The 17,597-nt window shown below is 38.6% G+C and overlaps 1 protein-coding gene across 1 annotated transcript in view; it reads left to right on the top strand.

Annotated features, from left to right (window-relative positions):
• Positions 1 to 16,025, top strand: part of LOC127437729 (AT-rich interactive domain-containing protein 3B-like) — a 40,870-nt gene extending 24,845 nt beyond the window's left edge. Inside the window, exons 5-9 of the mRNA XM_051692834.1 lie at positions 6,598 to 6,781; positions 7,165 to 7,415; positions 11,893 to 12,198; positions 12,308 to 12,397; positions 14,117 to 16,025. Coding sequence (XP_051548794.1) covers positions 6,598 to 6,781; positions 7,165 to 7,415; positions 11,893 to 12,198; positions 12,308 to 12,397; positions 14,117 to 14,274 — 989 coding nt within the window. The 3' untranslated portion in view covers positions 14,275 to 16,025. The remainder of the gene's footprint in view (positions 1 to 6,597; positions 6,782 to 7,164; positions 7,416 to 11,892; positions 12,199 to 12,307; positions 12,398 to 14,116) is intronic.
• Positions 16,026 to 17,597: the final 1,572 nt, after the last annotated feature.

Below are 17,597 nucleotides of genomic sequence, written 5' to 3'. Positions count from 1 at the left end.
ATGTTCAGTGTGTGTGTGTTGATTGGGGGGCAGGTGGGGGGGCATCTTGCTCGGGGCCTGGAGGGAACAGATAGAGGGTGGGTGAGGTGGATTAAGGGGCCCCTGTCCCTCTCCCAAAGATTAATGAGACCCTAAAACTCAGGGCCCCACCTTTGATATAAGAAGAGTGACAGACAGTAGAAAATCAAAGACAGTGGGGTGACCGGTGAACAACAGTGGGATGTAAGAAAGCAAGGGGGAAAAAGAATGGGAGGGCATGAGAGGAAATGATGACAAGATGAGTAGAGAAAGAGAGAGGGGGTGTAATAAGTTATAGGAATGCAGAAAAACAACTAGAGACTGTTGTGCTCGGGAACTAATTTTCAAAATGGAGTTGATTTTAGAATTGAAAAGTGTTTAGATCTATTTGGTGTTCAGTATATAGAGGAATGGAAAAACTTTCTAGTCGATCTAAAAGGGCTGCACAATTGACAAAAAAATCATATTTGTTGGTTATTTGCCTTGATATTGTAATAATTGATTAATTGCAATAAATAGAATTTACACTTAATTTGTGTGGGGCATCTGCATGCCATAATCATTAAGAAGGTTGCACATCCAAAACGAGGTTAAACTATCACCCTGTCTACACCGGACGCGAGTGGCACTTCACGTCAAAAGCAAATACATCCCATAATAATGATCAGTGAAGCTGTCTACACTGGAAGGGTCTGTTGCGGCGTGTCGCAGCACGCTGACAATAAACAGATATCCCATTCTATTTTGCGCTGTACGTGCTGGTGCTACTCCTGCCAACAAGACTAATAAACGGTTTAGAACATGCGCTTCGTTGGTAAGTGGTTTAACGTATTCCAAGGGAATTAATGCATTTTTGTCTTCTGACATTAATGCATTTTTGACTTACCTACCGGTAAGTGGAATGCTCTGTAATTGAAACTTTTCTCGATTAGTTATTTGTAGCAAGCTGTAATTGTAATCTTGATTATACCATTTATTGTGCAGCCCTTTATGCTGTATCGAAATCTTAAGCAGTAAGCGAATTGGTAAAACAGTGGGAAAATCATTATGAGCTAAAAGTGACCTGTCGCTTTTATAAAACAGCAATATAAAGGAGAGCAAAGTTAAATAAATATTTAAATGCATTACTACTAATAATACACACAATAACAATTCTAATGTCAAGTAATATAGTTCATTAGCCTAACCAGCCATTGTCATAGTTTGTAGCAATTTAGCGCATAATTATAGAATTAATAAAATTTACATGTTTTGGCCATGTTCAAACATGACCCTTCCAATTAGATTTTATAGCCGGAACTTCGTGTTATAAGTAAGGGATTATGTGCTGTCAGCTGGTCATTACTGCAAAATAAACCCCAACTGGGTGATCAGGACAGTTTTAAATCTCCTGAAGGGTAACTGACAGCATATTACACACCTACTTTCCAAATAAACCAAATACATGGAAATATTGATTTTAGTTTATGATGTTGTTATTTTTTTATGTGAGAAGGAAGAAACAGTAAAGACACGTGAAACTAGCACAGCTATGTAGGAAATCAGGTTGCCTGAGACAACGGTCAATCATACAGTTTAGCGGTTAGTGTACAAAAATGATCATGATTGGCCAATCAGATTCAAGCATTCCACAGAGCCATGCAATAAAGTCCCAAACTCTAAATATCCACATTGTATGCAGGAAGTGTGTTCTATATCTGTTCAATTAGGTTCTAAGGGACCAAAACCCGTTTTTGCGCAGAAAAGCATGCAAAAAATACAACAGAATGCAGGTAACTCAGTGCAACTTTAAAAGTTTACATTTTTTTTAAACTACCATGGTGTCTAATAAAGTGGCGCACTGGTGCGAGGTACGGCACAATGGTCAAAGACATCCATCTAATGCATGTTTATATAGAAAACAATTGAAAAACAGTGCAGACAGATGCAAAAATGCCTTCAGTGTAAATGGTCATGATAAGATCCTCTATTGAATTATTTAACAAACTCGTTCTGTCGTCATTTTGATGTTTGTATTCTCACTATTTACATTTATCATTGACATACCCAACAGCTGCAGCAAAATTTCTCTACAGATTCCTATAGTCAGCAGGGAGGAGGTCATATGTGTGCATGGCCTCTATTGTGTGAGTTCATAATAAGTGTGGCATGTCCTGTTTGCAGCATTTGTCTTGTCACTCCTGAGACTTGTTAATCCCCTCAAGCATGTTTATGACATCCTGGTGGCTTCTCTTCCTCTGGGGTTTGAATTGGGCTGCTCCTTTCCCACCTGAGTGCCTCTGTCTCTTTATGACTGCCGGGCACAGATTTATCTTGGAAAGCCAGGAAGATCCCCAAATTTTTTTTTTCCTTATCCCTTTTCTCTTTACGTCAGTGTTTACTGTGCCCCAGGGGAGTGTAGGCTCTTAGTCCTCTACATGTTTGTTTTTAAGGCTCGATGGTGTAGGGATGTGGCTCTACTAAGCCAGTAAACATGTAGAAATCTTAATCGCTTGCACTAAATCAAATAGAAAATTCCTGCTTGGGTTGCATTAAATTCAGCTGAATTACGAACCAAATAGCTTGACTGATGGATAGATACAATGGAGTCCAAAAGTCCAAGACCACTTGAGCAATCAGATTCAGATTTCAGATTTTGAAAGCCACTGAGGAAATTCAGGTATGTTTATCTATGTTAAAAGTTAACTATGTTAAAAGTTAACACTAATCTTTATTAATGCCGGTAATAATAGTTTTCTCTGCAAGTAAAGCAAGTAGCTTTGCATGGGTAATCATGCCTTAACCCACCTGAAATTAGCTCACATGGAGCATATGCAGACTGTTTTTAGAGTTGCGGAGTAGAAGGTGGGTGTCAGTGGAAGCATGAATATTTTATACAGAATGGAAAGTGCTTATTGCCAATGTTAAATGAAAAATGGCTCAATGTTTGTTACGATCTTACTGTTGTCAGGGAAGTCGTAAATGAACATTTTGGTGAATCTCACAGAGGAACTTTTGTTTACTCAATCAAAAGTCTTACTGGTCCTAAAAATAGGCTTCATTTTCTAAATAGGCTTTCAAATTTTACTAAAGTAAAATATCTGGACACATTGCGTGAGTCTGGTAAGAAATTTCAGAATAATGTGTTTAATTGTCATGAATGTCACAATGCAAAAAAAAATAAAAATCTAAAATAGGCTTCATTTTCTTCATTGGTGAAATGTGACCTGGGTGAGTTTACGTGAAATTCACCCATTTAGATGTTTTATAGCAAAGTTTAAGAGTTTAACATCTTGGATAATTTTTTTGCTTCGCTACTCAAACTTCTTTTGGGTTATCAAAACATAAGATTTAGCAATGCAACATCATCCAGGGTCTTTCATCAAATGTCAGACTATGCACTTCCTGTATGCCCCCTCACTTCCTTTGTGCTGTGGCTTTACAGTAAGAATGACAATCATTGTTTAGGCCAGAGCGTGGAATTTCCTTCACCAGACTGGTGTTTCAGGTTGCCTTATTGGTTCATTACAGAACGTTGGCCTCTTAATGTGGCCAGCTGTTTCCTCTATATTTAGGGCAGTGGTAAGATTTTACTGACCTAATTTTTTCAAGCAAACAAATGGGGGAGGAAAAATTAAATTTTAGAAAAATTAGGTGGTGTGATTAAATATAACTTTACCAGTCATTCTTTTCAGCTGCAGTCAGCTAGTAGGTTGTTTGCAACGTCAGAGTCCAAATGTAAAAAGGCAAAACTGTATGTATCTTAAAGGGATAGTTCACCCAAAAATAGTGTCTATTTGCACCCCAGTGTAAATGGCATCTACCACACAGATGGTGCCATTTACCTGTTTCTTGAGACGTATGAAGAGAGACAACATGATATCAATTAGGAGTGTATTGCTTCAGCATTAAGCCATAGTATAGCTTACATCAATCAATAATGAAGTTTCTTTAGCTGGAAAAGGCTTCAAATGACTTTTCCACTCTTGAGTTTGAGTTAAATTGGTTTTGCAGTTATGGAGCATGTCACAAGGTCGTTCTCTAGACGCTTTAGCTCCACGCTATTTCCTGTGGAGCTGTACCTGAATCTCTAGTTTGGTGACCCAGTGCTAACCTTTTACTTGAATCTAAACAGCGATTGTTTGATGAATGAGTAATGTCAGTCCCAGCATTAAATAACTGCTTTTCAAAGGGATACCTTGCTCCGGACTCTCCAGGGGGTGCTGGGCCTCTTCTTGGAGGCCTGGGGTTCTAAATTACACTGGGATGTCTGGATAAATGAACGCTTTATGGCTGGTAGTTTCAGAAGAGAACTTTTAGACATTCTTTTAGACAACTTTAAATATAAGATCAATTTAATCGGCCAATATTTGGCCCTTGTGGGATTTTCCGCATCGGCCAATAACCGTGCCTGTTTGGCCAATTAACAGAAGTGTTAGTTCCCCCTTGTGTCCAAAATCTATCTACATTGAGACAGTGTGCTCAATGGAAAAAGCTATTTATTTTATGCGTTTGTGAATTTTGTGTAAATATTGTGTAAAATAGGTTTAAAATAGGATGTTTAATTATAGCAGTTTTGTGTACAGGTTTGGTATTATATCTTAATTATATCGACCACCTTGGTCTATAGATATCAGTATAACAGCATTGGCCTTTGAAAAATCCACACCGGTCGACCATAAAATAGTCATTTGAGTTTTGTTTTAGTTTTTTACCGATAAGATTTCATCATTCACAAAGATAACAAGCTTGACACCACAGAAATATAAACCAAAGTGACTGACAAAATGTCCTGTCATGATCATGCCTTTAGAGAGCAGAGGTTTCCCACGTGCTTCTAATTTCATCCTCCTCTTCCTTGTGTCACCTGATATCACCTGATATCCCTTTATAGGGACAGCAATCATAGCAATAATTAAACACAGAAGACATCTACACCTAGACAATATCTACACACTTGTGAGCCACAAATTAAGTGTTTTATAGCAGTATGCATTTGAGTTTGGTTTATTTATTTGTTGTATGCACAGGTGGCCATCTATGCACATGTAAATCCATGTTAATGAGTGGAGTGGCTAAATTAGGGCATAATCCTGACCTCGAGTCACTAGGACTATTTAACACACACACACACACACACACACACACACACACCCCTTTCCACAAAACACACACACACACACATTAATTGGTTTTATTCTTGAATAGGCCCAGTGTGGTATGTGAGGGGAGGATTTGAGTATGGCATTATGGGGGCTCAAAGCCCCTCCCGTCCTGTTCCACTACCAGAGCACGAGTGTGTGGTTATAGTGGCCACAATCCTTTTAAATGAGCTTCATTGCACTGGCCTATCCATATGCTGGCTCATTGCTATTGCTCGCAGATTAAAAACTCAATCACTCAAATCCTGTTCTGCTGGTTGGGGTGGCCGGCACTGATACACATGCACTTTCAATGCCACAAACTGGCTTCTACTTGCATATTTCTTTCAGCCCATCAGTTCCTATAGTTAATAAATAGGTCTTGATCAGCACATAATTTCACTTAGTTATGGTCTTGATCATCTAATCGCTTCCCAAAGTGTTTTCAACAGCCAGTCACTTCCCTTTCTTATTGTTTTGATTGGCCTTTCACTTCCTTTTTGTTCTTCCCATCACTTTCCGTATTTACTGTTTTGAGCGGCCCATCACTTTGGAGTTACTGGCTTGATCGGCCCCTCACTTCGTATAGTTACTGTCTTAATCAGCCCATTGCTTCCCAATTATCTGCCAATCATTTCCCATATTTACTGTTTTGATCTGCCCATCACTTCCTATATTTACTGTTTTGATCTGCCCATCACTTTCCATATTTACTGTTTTGATTAACCCATCACTTCACAGTAACTGTCTTGATCGGCCCCTCACTTCGTATAGTTACGGTCTTGATTGCCCCATCCCTTCCCATATGTAGTGTTTTGATCAGACTGTCACTTCCAATAGTTACTGTCCTGATTGGCCCATCACTTCCCATAGCCACTGTTTTCATCAGCCAACCGTTTCCCATAGTTACTGACTCAAGCACGAGCTGCTGTGTTTGAATTACAACGGAGTTTGTCCAGTTTGTTTGGTAAAACTTGTGAACCTTTTTTATAGACTTTAGTCAGAGTAGACATTTAATTTGACATGAATGAGGGGCAGAAGTAGTCTGTTCTTTATGCCATCCTGTTGTGCACTTGGGTGTCAATTGCTCAGGCTTTAGCACATTAAGAATACACCTTTCCACAAATTTCCAGTGGACAAAAAAACAAACAATAACTTTCAAAGTTTTGTTGGATGAACATCTTAATGTGATGTTTTGTTTGCATCAAATTAAGTATGCTGTCTGCTCTGAACCAGGATCATTTAAAACATTAGAAAAATGATAATCTCAAAACCATACATGCATTCTTTTATTGTCCATCCATGTATAATGTAATTTAAATCAAGTTGGAACTAAATAAACTAATCATTGGAACTCATAAGCAACATTATCTGTGTTTTCTCAACTGATTTGATGTGATTTATCATGCAGAAGATTAATACCGGAGTCTCACCGGTACTTCCTGATCTGTCGCTGCAGGTACACCTGTGAATCGGATTCCCATCATGGCCAAGCAGGTGCTGGATCTGTACATGCTGTATAAACTGGTGACTGAGAAGGGAGGTCTGGTGGAGGTGATAAATAAGAAGATCTGGAGGGAGATTACCAAAGGCCTGAACCTGCCCACCTCCATCACCAGTGCCGCCTTCACCCTCCGCACACAGTAAGATTTTACAATATCTTCCATAGAGGAATACCACTTGGTGTTTTGTTATCTGAAGCAATGACATTTGTCCATTTTGACAAAAAACTTAAGTGTCCAAATACTGTTTGGGGCCACTGTATTTTTGAGCAAATTTTGAGTAAATATGTCAAATAAATGTCTATTCAATTTCAGCAGTTTATGTATATGCAACTTTCAATCAAAAAAATGTATATATTATATACAGACAGTATATCAGCCATTAGCCACCCATCTGGATTGACCATAGAAAAAACATAAAGGGTTAACTTTTAAGGTCTCTATTATGTCTCTATCATCTTTAAAGTGATATAGTGACCTAACAGTTTGCATCCATGGTTTGTTTTAATCTTACTGTGTCTTAGGTATATGAAGTACCTGTACCCGTATGAATGTGAGAAAAAGGGTCTAAGCTCCCCTGGAGAGCTGCAGGCGGCCATCGACAGTAACCGTAGGGAGGGTCGTCGTCCCGGCTACAGCAATAGTCTGTATCGATTTTCCACTTCTCCCAGTGCCTCAGCCCCCCACCTCCTCTCTCCTCCAAAAATGCACCTGCCCGCCACTGGACACAATGGACTTCAGGCCACCCCCAGTCCTGCCATGAAGAAAGCTACAGGTGTGTAGTCACACATGGGTTGTTGATGCATTATTAAGATTTTAGGTTAAAATGAATGAGATAATTGAATTTATTAAGGGATGGTCCTGTAAGTTGTACTTTGTTTTGCCTTGACTAGTTCATTTAAAATGGTCTTGCATTGTAGCAAATCCATTTTCAATATGCAAATAATCCATGTAGTCCCTCATTAATAAAGCCATACAAAAATTGGCAAAATGCTATTTAAAAAAGTCAAATACCCATATGGACAGTGTACCTGAAATGTAGTTAGTCACGCCTGCTCAAGAGGATGTGAGGCCAGAAAAACCTTAAATAATTCAAACAATTTAATCATTCAAAGAAATTAATATAGCCGCAAGCGGCAATTACCGGGGTCCTTGCACATATGGAGTGATGACCAAAATAATCAGATTTGAGAGGAAAGATCATGTGGAACCCTAACGCCAACTTCAACCCTAACCCTAAATGCCTTAATCACAGTAGCACAAATAGGATTTTCTTAAGTTATAGCACCCCCTCGCATCATAAATGTATACAGTTTTGCACATGACCTCAGAATGTTCTCTTGTCCATGTGTTTTAAATTTTAAGTTTAAATATTGCACTCACAAGATACAGGCCAATTAGTCATTGTAGCCCACACCCAAAAATATATTCGCTTATATCTTCCGAATTACTTAACGAATCAAAATTATTTGGATAATTTTTTGTCTGAAGTGTCTGCAGATGTTGAATACCAAATTTTGTTCTAATCGGGGAAGTGGCCTAGGAAGAGTTAAATTATTATTTGTAAAAAAATTTTGTAATTCAAAATGGCGGAAGTTTTTTCAAGACAAATGAAATTGGAGATACACGTTTTGTAGGGCTTGACTCAAGGGATAAGAGGAAAACAGAATTTTGATTTTAGCCCATACGGTTGAGGAGATCTAAGCAAAAACGTAAAAGTGCTTATTATAGCACCGCCTAGGGTTGGACGAATGTTTGTATGTGCGCCTGAGTAGTGGTGCATGTTTGGGACCATCCTGCCAAGTTTGGAGTCTATTGGCACTTTTCCACTGCACGTTACGGTTTGACTCGACTCTGCTCGCTTTACTTTTCTGAGCTTGCTTTTCCACTGCAGTTTAGTGCCGCCTCAACGTGGGTGGGATTATAGGCTGATCATCATAGTTGCGCCGCCTCTACTGCCGTGACATCATCTTAAACGCGACACAAACACACAACAAAGGAGCAATGGAGGATATCGAAGGAATGGTGTTCTTGATTCTCGGCATGTGGCTGTTTTTCACAGCAAGATGACAAACTTTGTTTCAAAAGAGGCTGACGGCAGCAAGACAAAATACTGCTAAAAAAACAGGAGAATTTGGGAAATCATACACCAAAGCGCAGACGAGGACATCACTGTGTTAGCTCAAAGACGACGCACGAGGGTAAGCTAACCTGCCATCTAGCTTATAGATTCTCTCTGACCAATCAGTGATCTGCAGGGTTTTGACGTCACATTTAGTATCAGCTCGGCTCGCTTGGAACCTCGACCGAGGTGGTACTAAAAAAAAGTACCAGGTACTATCCACAGTGGAAAACCCCCAAAATGCGAGCAGAGTCGAGTCGAGCCATACCGTGCAGTGAAAAAGCCCCATATGTGATTTACGGTCTCTGATGCCCATACACTTCTAGGGAAGAAAAATAAAGAAGAAGATTAAAATCAGAACATACTCAATAGGGTTCAGCCAAAAGGAAAAATTCCTGCTTGGTGTGCTAATAAATATTTAGTGTTTTTGCACCACCTAGTGGTGAGGCAATCTTCTATCTTCTTGAACAACACTGACAAATATTCCAACAGTGTAGTAAAATGAGTATATATTAAAATATCTTTCTCTGTGTTGGCCAAAATACAGTTAATTAAGTAAGGGATAGTCAGTCAGCCAGTTGTTATCGCAAAATAAACCGGGTGATCAGGACCCGATGCAAAACGGAGGCTACAAACCAAATACTGTAAATAAATAAAATGGACATTTAAATATTGTTTTGTGTTGAAATAATGTAATTATGTGAGAAGTAATACATTTCTGAACAGCTGAAATCCACCTCCGGTTTGCATCAGAGTTCTGTTGGTGTTTACTTTGTAAATAATGACTGTCTGACTTCTCATTATACAGCTTATTACAAGACCACTTGTGAAATAAATAGACATGAAACATTGATTTGAGTTAATTATAGTGCTGTCAGTGTTAACGCCATATGTGATTAATTTAAAATGTTTAACGCATGAATTTTTCTTAATCACGATAAAGGCATGTACTGATTCGATTCTGACATTTTATTCAGCTCCGTGTGAGTTGTAAACACTGTTAGAGGGAGGGGCCTTTGCAATGTGTTTAGTGGGGATATTACACTCATATACACACTAAAAACAAACACACAACAGCAAGTCGGTGCCAATGATCAAGTGCTGGAGAAAGAACCTCTTATAAACCTAATGCTGAAGGGACTTCGTGGGACGTCACTGAAGTCCTTCACATGTCTTTTGTAAGTCAGCACTTTACCACATAAGCATGTCAGTTCTTACAAGCAGGCTGTGCAGCTAGTTTTTCTCCTTGCCGACGCTTCACTCAAATTTAATATAATTTCAACTTTGTACCCATTGCCGCCGAGCTTTTGAAGTGTCAGCTGATGTTCAGATGAATTATCTTTGTATTGGAAGTGCCACCGCTAAAAGCAGAACAAGACGCGCTTTTCATATGGAGTGCGACGCGGTGCGTGATGCCCTGACACGAATCATGTGCTTTCTATATACAAAGTGAAAAGACAGCCTGCCGACTGATTAATATTAAATGAGGGTTTAATGCGCATTGCAATGGATACTAGTTCTTTCAATCAGTCAACATCCCACTTAGACTTTGGGAAATGTGTAATGTTACTCGAATTGGAGCCATTTTAGTGAATTTCTGTCTTTATACTGTGGAGTTTGGAAAATGTTTATAAAGCATTTTTAAAGACTCTGATTACCACACCTGGAGTCATGGGTTCAAATCCAGGGTGTGCTGAGTGACACCAGTCAGGTCTCCTAAGCATCCAAATTGGCCTGGTTGCTAGGGAGGGTAGAGTCACATGGGGTAACCTCCTTGTGGTCGCTATAATGTGGTTCTCGCTCTCGGGGGGCGCGTGGTGAGTTGTGCGTGGATGCTGTGGAGAATAGCGTGAAGCCTCCGCACGTGCTATGTCTCAGCGGTAACGCGCTCAACAAGCTACGTGATAAGATGCGCAGATTGACGGTCTTAGACGCGGAGGCAACTGAGATTTGTCCTCTGCCACCCGGATTGAGGTGAGTCACTACGCCACCACGAGGATTTAAGAGCGCATTGGGAATTGGGCATACTAAATTGGGGAGAAAAAAAATTAATGAAAAAAATTACGCATTTTTGTTACATATGGTAATGTTTTTTTCTACTGTGTTGTTCTTTTCAAAGAACAAATAAATGCATTGACAGGAAATACGTGTGTATATATAGTAGAGTCAAATTTTACTACTTTTAAAATCTGAGATTAATCGCAATTAACTATGAAAAATTATTAGATTAATCGTAATTAAAAAATGTAATCTACAGAGAGCCCTGTTTAATTATGTAATTTGTTTGCTTGTAGAGATTGCACTCGCAATACCCGGATGAGCGGTTTGAAATGTGGTTGTGTGGTTGTTACTCATAGATATCAGACCACCATTGACCAATCTGAATTGAGTATTTCAGAGTGCCGTGTAATAAATCTTAATAGAATTCGGCCTCCTTATCTTTACATAATACCATATTGATGTGGGGTGGAATTGAACAGAACCAACCAGGAAATGTGTGTAGGAAATGGACCGTGTTTCCTGACCTGCTGATTGGGGAAACACAGAGTGTGAAAGTCATTAAGGGCCTGTTTTCCTGTGAGGCCCTACTGGCATTCACTAACCTAAGGGGCCACAGTAAACTAATTGCAAACACTGATGTGCAATACAGGGAACTGTATGTTTATGTCAAAATATCCTTTCTTCATGTCATAATTTCCAACTGACTGATTAAAAGAAAATGAAAAGTTTGGGCAAGTTCATTTTGGATAATTTGATTGCAATCAACTGAAAATCAAGGTACCCTATTTTCATTTCTGGTCTTATTGGGCACAGTATGTAGAATGGGTAGTGCATGCAAGAAAAAACAAAACAAAAAATCCACAAATGTTGCTGGTGTTCCCTGGCTAACTGTGGTTCAGGTAGTAAGCAAAATTATACAGTAACAGGAAAAAAAAAACAAAAAAAAAACAGCATGGTTTGAATGCTTTTCATCCTATCGGATTGCTTTGTTGGACCTAACTTTTATAGAGAATTAATAGTGGAAATTGCTGAATGTTGTCAAGTTCACAAGTGAGTTTTTGCATGACAATGAATTTGAGATTTTGATGTTCAGATAATCGAATTCTTTATTTTTGTAACCACTCTTCAGTTCCAGAGGATGGTCCCGCCTCCATGCTGCCGGGTCGACTCCCCTTGGCGCTGGCTCTTGGGCATCAGCAGCAGCTGGCACGTGCTGCCACCCTGGAGCAGCTGAGGGAGAGGCTGGAGACCGGCATGGGCACTGGGGCAGTGAACACAGGAGCCCCCGCGCTGGAGGGCCCAGAGAGGAAGATGGCGAGATTGGCGGAGGAGCAGCAGAGGCTACTGCAGCAGGCTTTCCAACAGAACCTGCTGGCCATGGCGTCACAGGTAAACCCCACCAACCTGCGAATGAACAACACCGCCAACACCCACGGTAAGTTCAATGACAATTTCTGGTGAGGGCTGTGAGTTGCCAAAATGGCTTTAAGGAATTGCAGAAAGCGCAATGTGTGTCATTGATGTTGGTTGTATCTCGTTTTCAGAGGAAAAGCAGGACCTGTCTCTCAGCATTTCTTCTAATGGCTCTGCTAGCATTACCGTGTCTGTGGAGGTCAACGGGATAATTTACTCAGGTGTGTATGTGCGCATGTTTAATACATGATGTGTTTAATCTAGGTACCAATAAAAAAAAAAAAAAATCTTGCTAATTTAATGTGAACATAAGAGGCTACTCAGAATTCAGTTACTGAGTTAATAATGTGCTTTTTGTTTTGAGTGTTTTGTTTATAGCTGAGACCATTTATTCTGAAATATGGAAGACATGTAGAGACAACGAAAGAAATTTAAATAATAATTTTACTCTCCAAGTTGTGTAACTATCAGTGATTTTGAAAAAAGGTAGCATAAAAAAGCAGAACCCCCAAACTATCGTTATCTAATAAAAAAAAAAAAATATATATATATATATATAATTTATTTTTATTTTTTTATACATATATATATATATATATATATATATATTAGGGTTGCCTATTTAACGTGTTAAATTAGTGTGCTTAATTTTTCTCAATTAATCATGCCCCCGATCCATCCGTAAATTAGGTAATAAAGAATGTTTCTACCATCGGACCAATTCAAGCTTGATGTACCAACTTTATGTGACAGTGGGGGGCAGTCAGCGCCCCAGCTGTACAGGCAACATGCCTCGTCAAACCAACAGGAAGCACAGCCTTCCACAGACACACTTTTGTGCTTAAAGACAGCTAGGCCAAGCACAACAGAATGCAGGGATCTCGAGATGTGTTTTTCAACGTTTCAAACTCGCTTATGAGTAGAGACGCTGAACACTATTGAGGCGTGACACAACCAAAATGAGACGCTCCATAAGTGTCCATCTGACGTTTGAGTACACAGTCCAACACTTAAAAATAGAGCAGAGAGAAGTAGGCCAATAATAGGATCATATGTTCAATGATATGGAAAAAAACTATATATATATATATATATATATATATATATATATATATATATATATATATATATATATATATATATATATATATTTTGACATTTAAGCCACTTTTTGTATTGTTGGAATGCTGAACTTCTCTGCTGCCGCAATAGATGTATATGATGAAATGTATTTGAATTATATGAATTATAATATTTTTAATTTTATTAAATAAATTATTTAGGGGCCTTTCTCAGTTAACGTTAATGTATGCAATTAATTTGATTGATTAATCGCCACGTAATCAATTTGATAAAAAATGTATTTATATATATATATATATATATATATATATATGTGTGTGTGTGTGTGTGTGTGTGTGTGTGTGTGTGTGTGTGTGTGTGTTTGTGTGTGTGTGTGTGTGTGAGTGTGTGTGTATATGTATATAAAATTGCTCAAATTAAATATTTTTGATTGTATTTATTGTTAATAAAATAGATGTTATTTATTTATTTTCAAAAATCACACAAAATGTTGAAAATGGGACACATGCAGTCTGAAGCCCTGAATGGTTATCTGCTGATGCCCAAAATATCAAAGCAGACACATTTTGGTCTTTTAATCGGCTAGGTCGATGCATTGGCGTATCACTAGTCTAAGACTAATCTTAACTGCAAGTTACACTAAAGGGGGGCTGTCCCTTTAATTTAACATGACACCATTCTGTGGTCACATTGCGTAAAGTTTGCATTGACAATAAAGATTGTTCTGTTCAGTGTAATAGGGAACAAGGAAATGCAAAGTATTGCTGTATCACTTTCTCTAATTCTATGGCCAAAAGATTTTTCACTGTATATCCACTCTCTGCATTGCTTTACATTGTTTCTTCCCTCCTGTATAGGATCCTTATATGCTCAAAAGTCATCTGCTGCTGTCCCCACCTCTGCCACAGCCACGCCCACAGGCCACACCTCTACCCTCAGCCCCAGTATCCCCTCTTCTTCTTCCTCCTCAAAGGGTCCTGACTCTGTGGAACCAGCCACAGGCGGCTCACCCTAACCATCACCAGCTCCCTGTAACCAAACAACCAATCAGTCCAGCCTAAGCTACAGTCTTTCCCATTCTGCCCTCTATAGGCAGCGTAATGAATCACATTCTGCCTCCCGCACATATTGCAGCTGTGTTATCCTTCTAGTGAAGTACCAGTACACACACTTACAAACTCAACAGCTGTCTAAGCTCATGGACCCCACCTGCTCTTTTCTACAAGTCTTCCATGATGTTTTCTCAGGACTTGAGAGGGTTTTTAAAGTTTGATTCAACGAAATACCTCAGTGGTGTTGTGAGTGGACGCTCTCTGGTGTTCATGCAATCATGCCTTTTCACACCCAAAGTTCAGTCACTCACAAACATCTGCAAAGCAATCATGGCTTGATCGTAACTACTTCTGCCAAAGTCACATTTGTGAGGTTGTGGTTGACATTTTGCTGTCTATTAATTCTCTTATTTAAAGTTTGCTGAATTTACCTTATCTGCATTGAATTTGAAAGACTCAGGATCGATTACTATGATACTGCTGTGTACTTTGTCTGTTCTGATGGATTTTAAAACATTCTACAATCCTCATCAGGTTTTGCAAAGTTGGTTTGGTATGAAAAGGGGTCACAATTATATATTTTTCCTTTTTTTAAAAAAATTATTTACTTGATTTTATTGTTTTCTATTTCCATTGGGTTTTTTTTAGTTTCTAGATACAGAAATATTAATATGATTTGAAAAAGTTTCGAGTTTGAAAATGTATTTTCCACAGCTGAGAGGTTGTTTTTTTGTTATTATTTAGACATATTTACAGGCAACAATTTGGTTGAAAGATTTTTCTCTACCTCAGACACAAGACAATGTATGATAGAAAAGAAACTGTGGTAACCCATCCAAGCGGATGGTGTCCCACATGTCAATCATTTCTGTGCGTTGGACGATCGTGTACAGGCTCGTGAATAAGAGCCTTAATTAATGTACTATTCTTTTACTCTGGTGCGCAAATGACTGCTTCAAACATACTTAAACCAGGTCACGGCAAAGCAGGATAACATTCAGTTCAACAGAGGATTGATTGATTATTTTTTTAATGTATTTTCGATTGTTGAAACTTCAGACCTCACCTATCTTTCCATATTGGAAAGCATGTTTCTCAGGAATTTCTGTTTTTGTTTTTTCGTCATAAATTTTAACCTCAGAACCAAATCTCAGAACAGTCTCGCGTCTGAAAAATAAACAACACTACATATAACGCAGTCAGTGTGGGACTGAAATAGCTACCTCAAGTCAGAATTTACATAGATAAAGTTTCGACTGCCTGCAGTGCATCACCGAATTACCTCCAGAAATACTGTAGTCCTATTCTTTGATGCAAAAAAACATCTCAGGTTATGAATTGGCAAAATACCTCAGACAGAACATGAATACACTGGTGTGAGATGAGAGTATTGATTATCGAATGGACTGTCTTCCAATACTTCCAAAACACTTCCAGTTGATATGGCACAATCCATGCTGGTCGGACTGGTCATGAAGAGTTCATGTACTTTGCTGATTTAGCCTTGTCAACAATTAACTTTACATTTACGATCCTGCATTTGCGTGACCCTGGGACCTGCTGGGATACAGACACCTTTAGATACTTCTCATTTCTTTATTCCTCAGATAGCTGCATAGCTGAACACCAAAGACCATGTGTTTGTTGTTCTCATTGATGACCTCGCTGTATAGACACATGCATCTTTACACAATGAAATTAAATTCTGATCTGATGCAACATTTTCATGGTTTCACTGTGTTTTTTTTATTAATTTTTTTATTACAAAGTGTAATGTATTATAACCCTTACAACTAAAATAAAATGACTTTATATGGCATCTTAAGAGTATCAGCAAATTTCACAGAACCTGTAAAGGACAGGTCCCAGACCATACTTAACCTCCAAATTTTTAATAAAAATTGTATTTGTATTACAAATATTTATATTTTTATATGTTATATAATATTTAAATTGTTATATTTGCATTGTGACATTATTTCCATGCCTTTTAAGCACAATTTGCCCTGGTTCTAATTATCGGAATGAACAAAAATCATTCTGTCTGTGATGAGCAAAATGACTGAGTGCATGTACTAATGAAATGCATACATATATATACTGTATTAAAACATGCCACATATTTTGATTACGTGCAAAACTGGTAGAAGATGTGACCGATGCTTTTTTGTGGGGTGGTGGGTCGGGATTGTTTCGTTGATGCCCTTTTAAGAGGCACATTGTGGGATGCACAGAAAGGATGTCCTTCACCCATCACTGCCACATTGTCTGTCCCATTCCTGGTGTGTTCCCGCCCCTGTCCTGAGCTAGACCACCCCTCTAAGCTCAGTCTCTATGAGAGTCATTGTAGAGGATTACTGCCCGAGATATAACCAAAAGACAGATGAAACACCACAAGGGTTAACAAAGAGAAACAATGGGATTTATATTTAGAATGAATGATTTGGAATGGATTCGCTTCAAATCATATGAAATGTCAACGGACCACTTGCCAGAGGTATACAAGTGAGTGAAGATGCATTAGTGTCGATTCATTTACAAAATGCGAGCAATTTTTTGTTGCACTACTGAGAAACTATTTGGTTATTACATATTTGGTCTTACTGCTTTACACTGAGGAATAAAGTGGTTGACGTACATTTTTTGCCAAGTATCTTGGCAAAAACAAAGTTTATCAGGAAGGAAATTAAGTTTGGGGTATAGCTCAAGAAAATAAGTTAATGCTGGGCAAAAGCAATGCACCTTAATTGATGACCTGCCGAAATGGATTGATATCCTTATTGGAATATTGAAGCTCACGGTTCTAAAGTCACCTCTGTGGGGATACATGATGTTATTTCAGAAGGTGAAGATGAAGTGAGAGCTGTGGAGTTCCTTAAAAGTCATGCCTACTGAGGAAGAGGAGAACCCTGGGCAACATGTGTGGCAATCTGTGCTACTGTTCACCTGTAAGGGAATGATTGAGGGAATCATTGTCCTCCTGTTTTTCTGGCTGCTGTTTCAGGTGCTCTTCACAAAGGACCTTGAAGGTGGGCAACTTGCTGATTTTATATAGTACATTCTAATGGGGTTGTTGTTCTCAGACTGCCATAAACACAACAAGATTACACTCATAGAAACAAAGGTTCCATGAAGGGTTTTACAGCCTAATGTCATAGAAGAAAAATTTAAAGTAGTAAAGCCTTTTTAGTTCCTATCTAAAATTAAAACAAAGCCAAATCAAGAACACGATACAGTGAAAAAGGCTTCTTGATAAGAAGAGAGTCTTGGTTGAACCTAAAGAACC

This window comes from Myxocyprinus asiaticus, chromosome 48 (assembly GCF_019703515.2).
Source record: "Myxocyprinus asiaticus isolate MX2 ecotype Aquarium Trade chromosome 48, UBuf_Myxa_2, whole genome shotgun sequence".
NCBI lineage: Eukaryota > Metazoa > Chordata > Actinopteri > Cypriniformes > Catostomidae > Myxocyprinus > Myxocyprinus asiaticus.
This window is presented reverse-complemented; position numbering and strand designations above follow the sequence as displayed.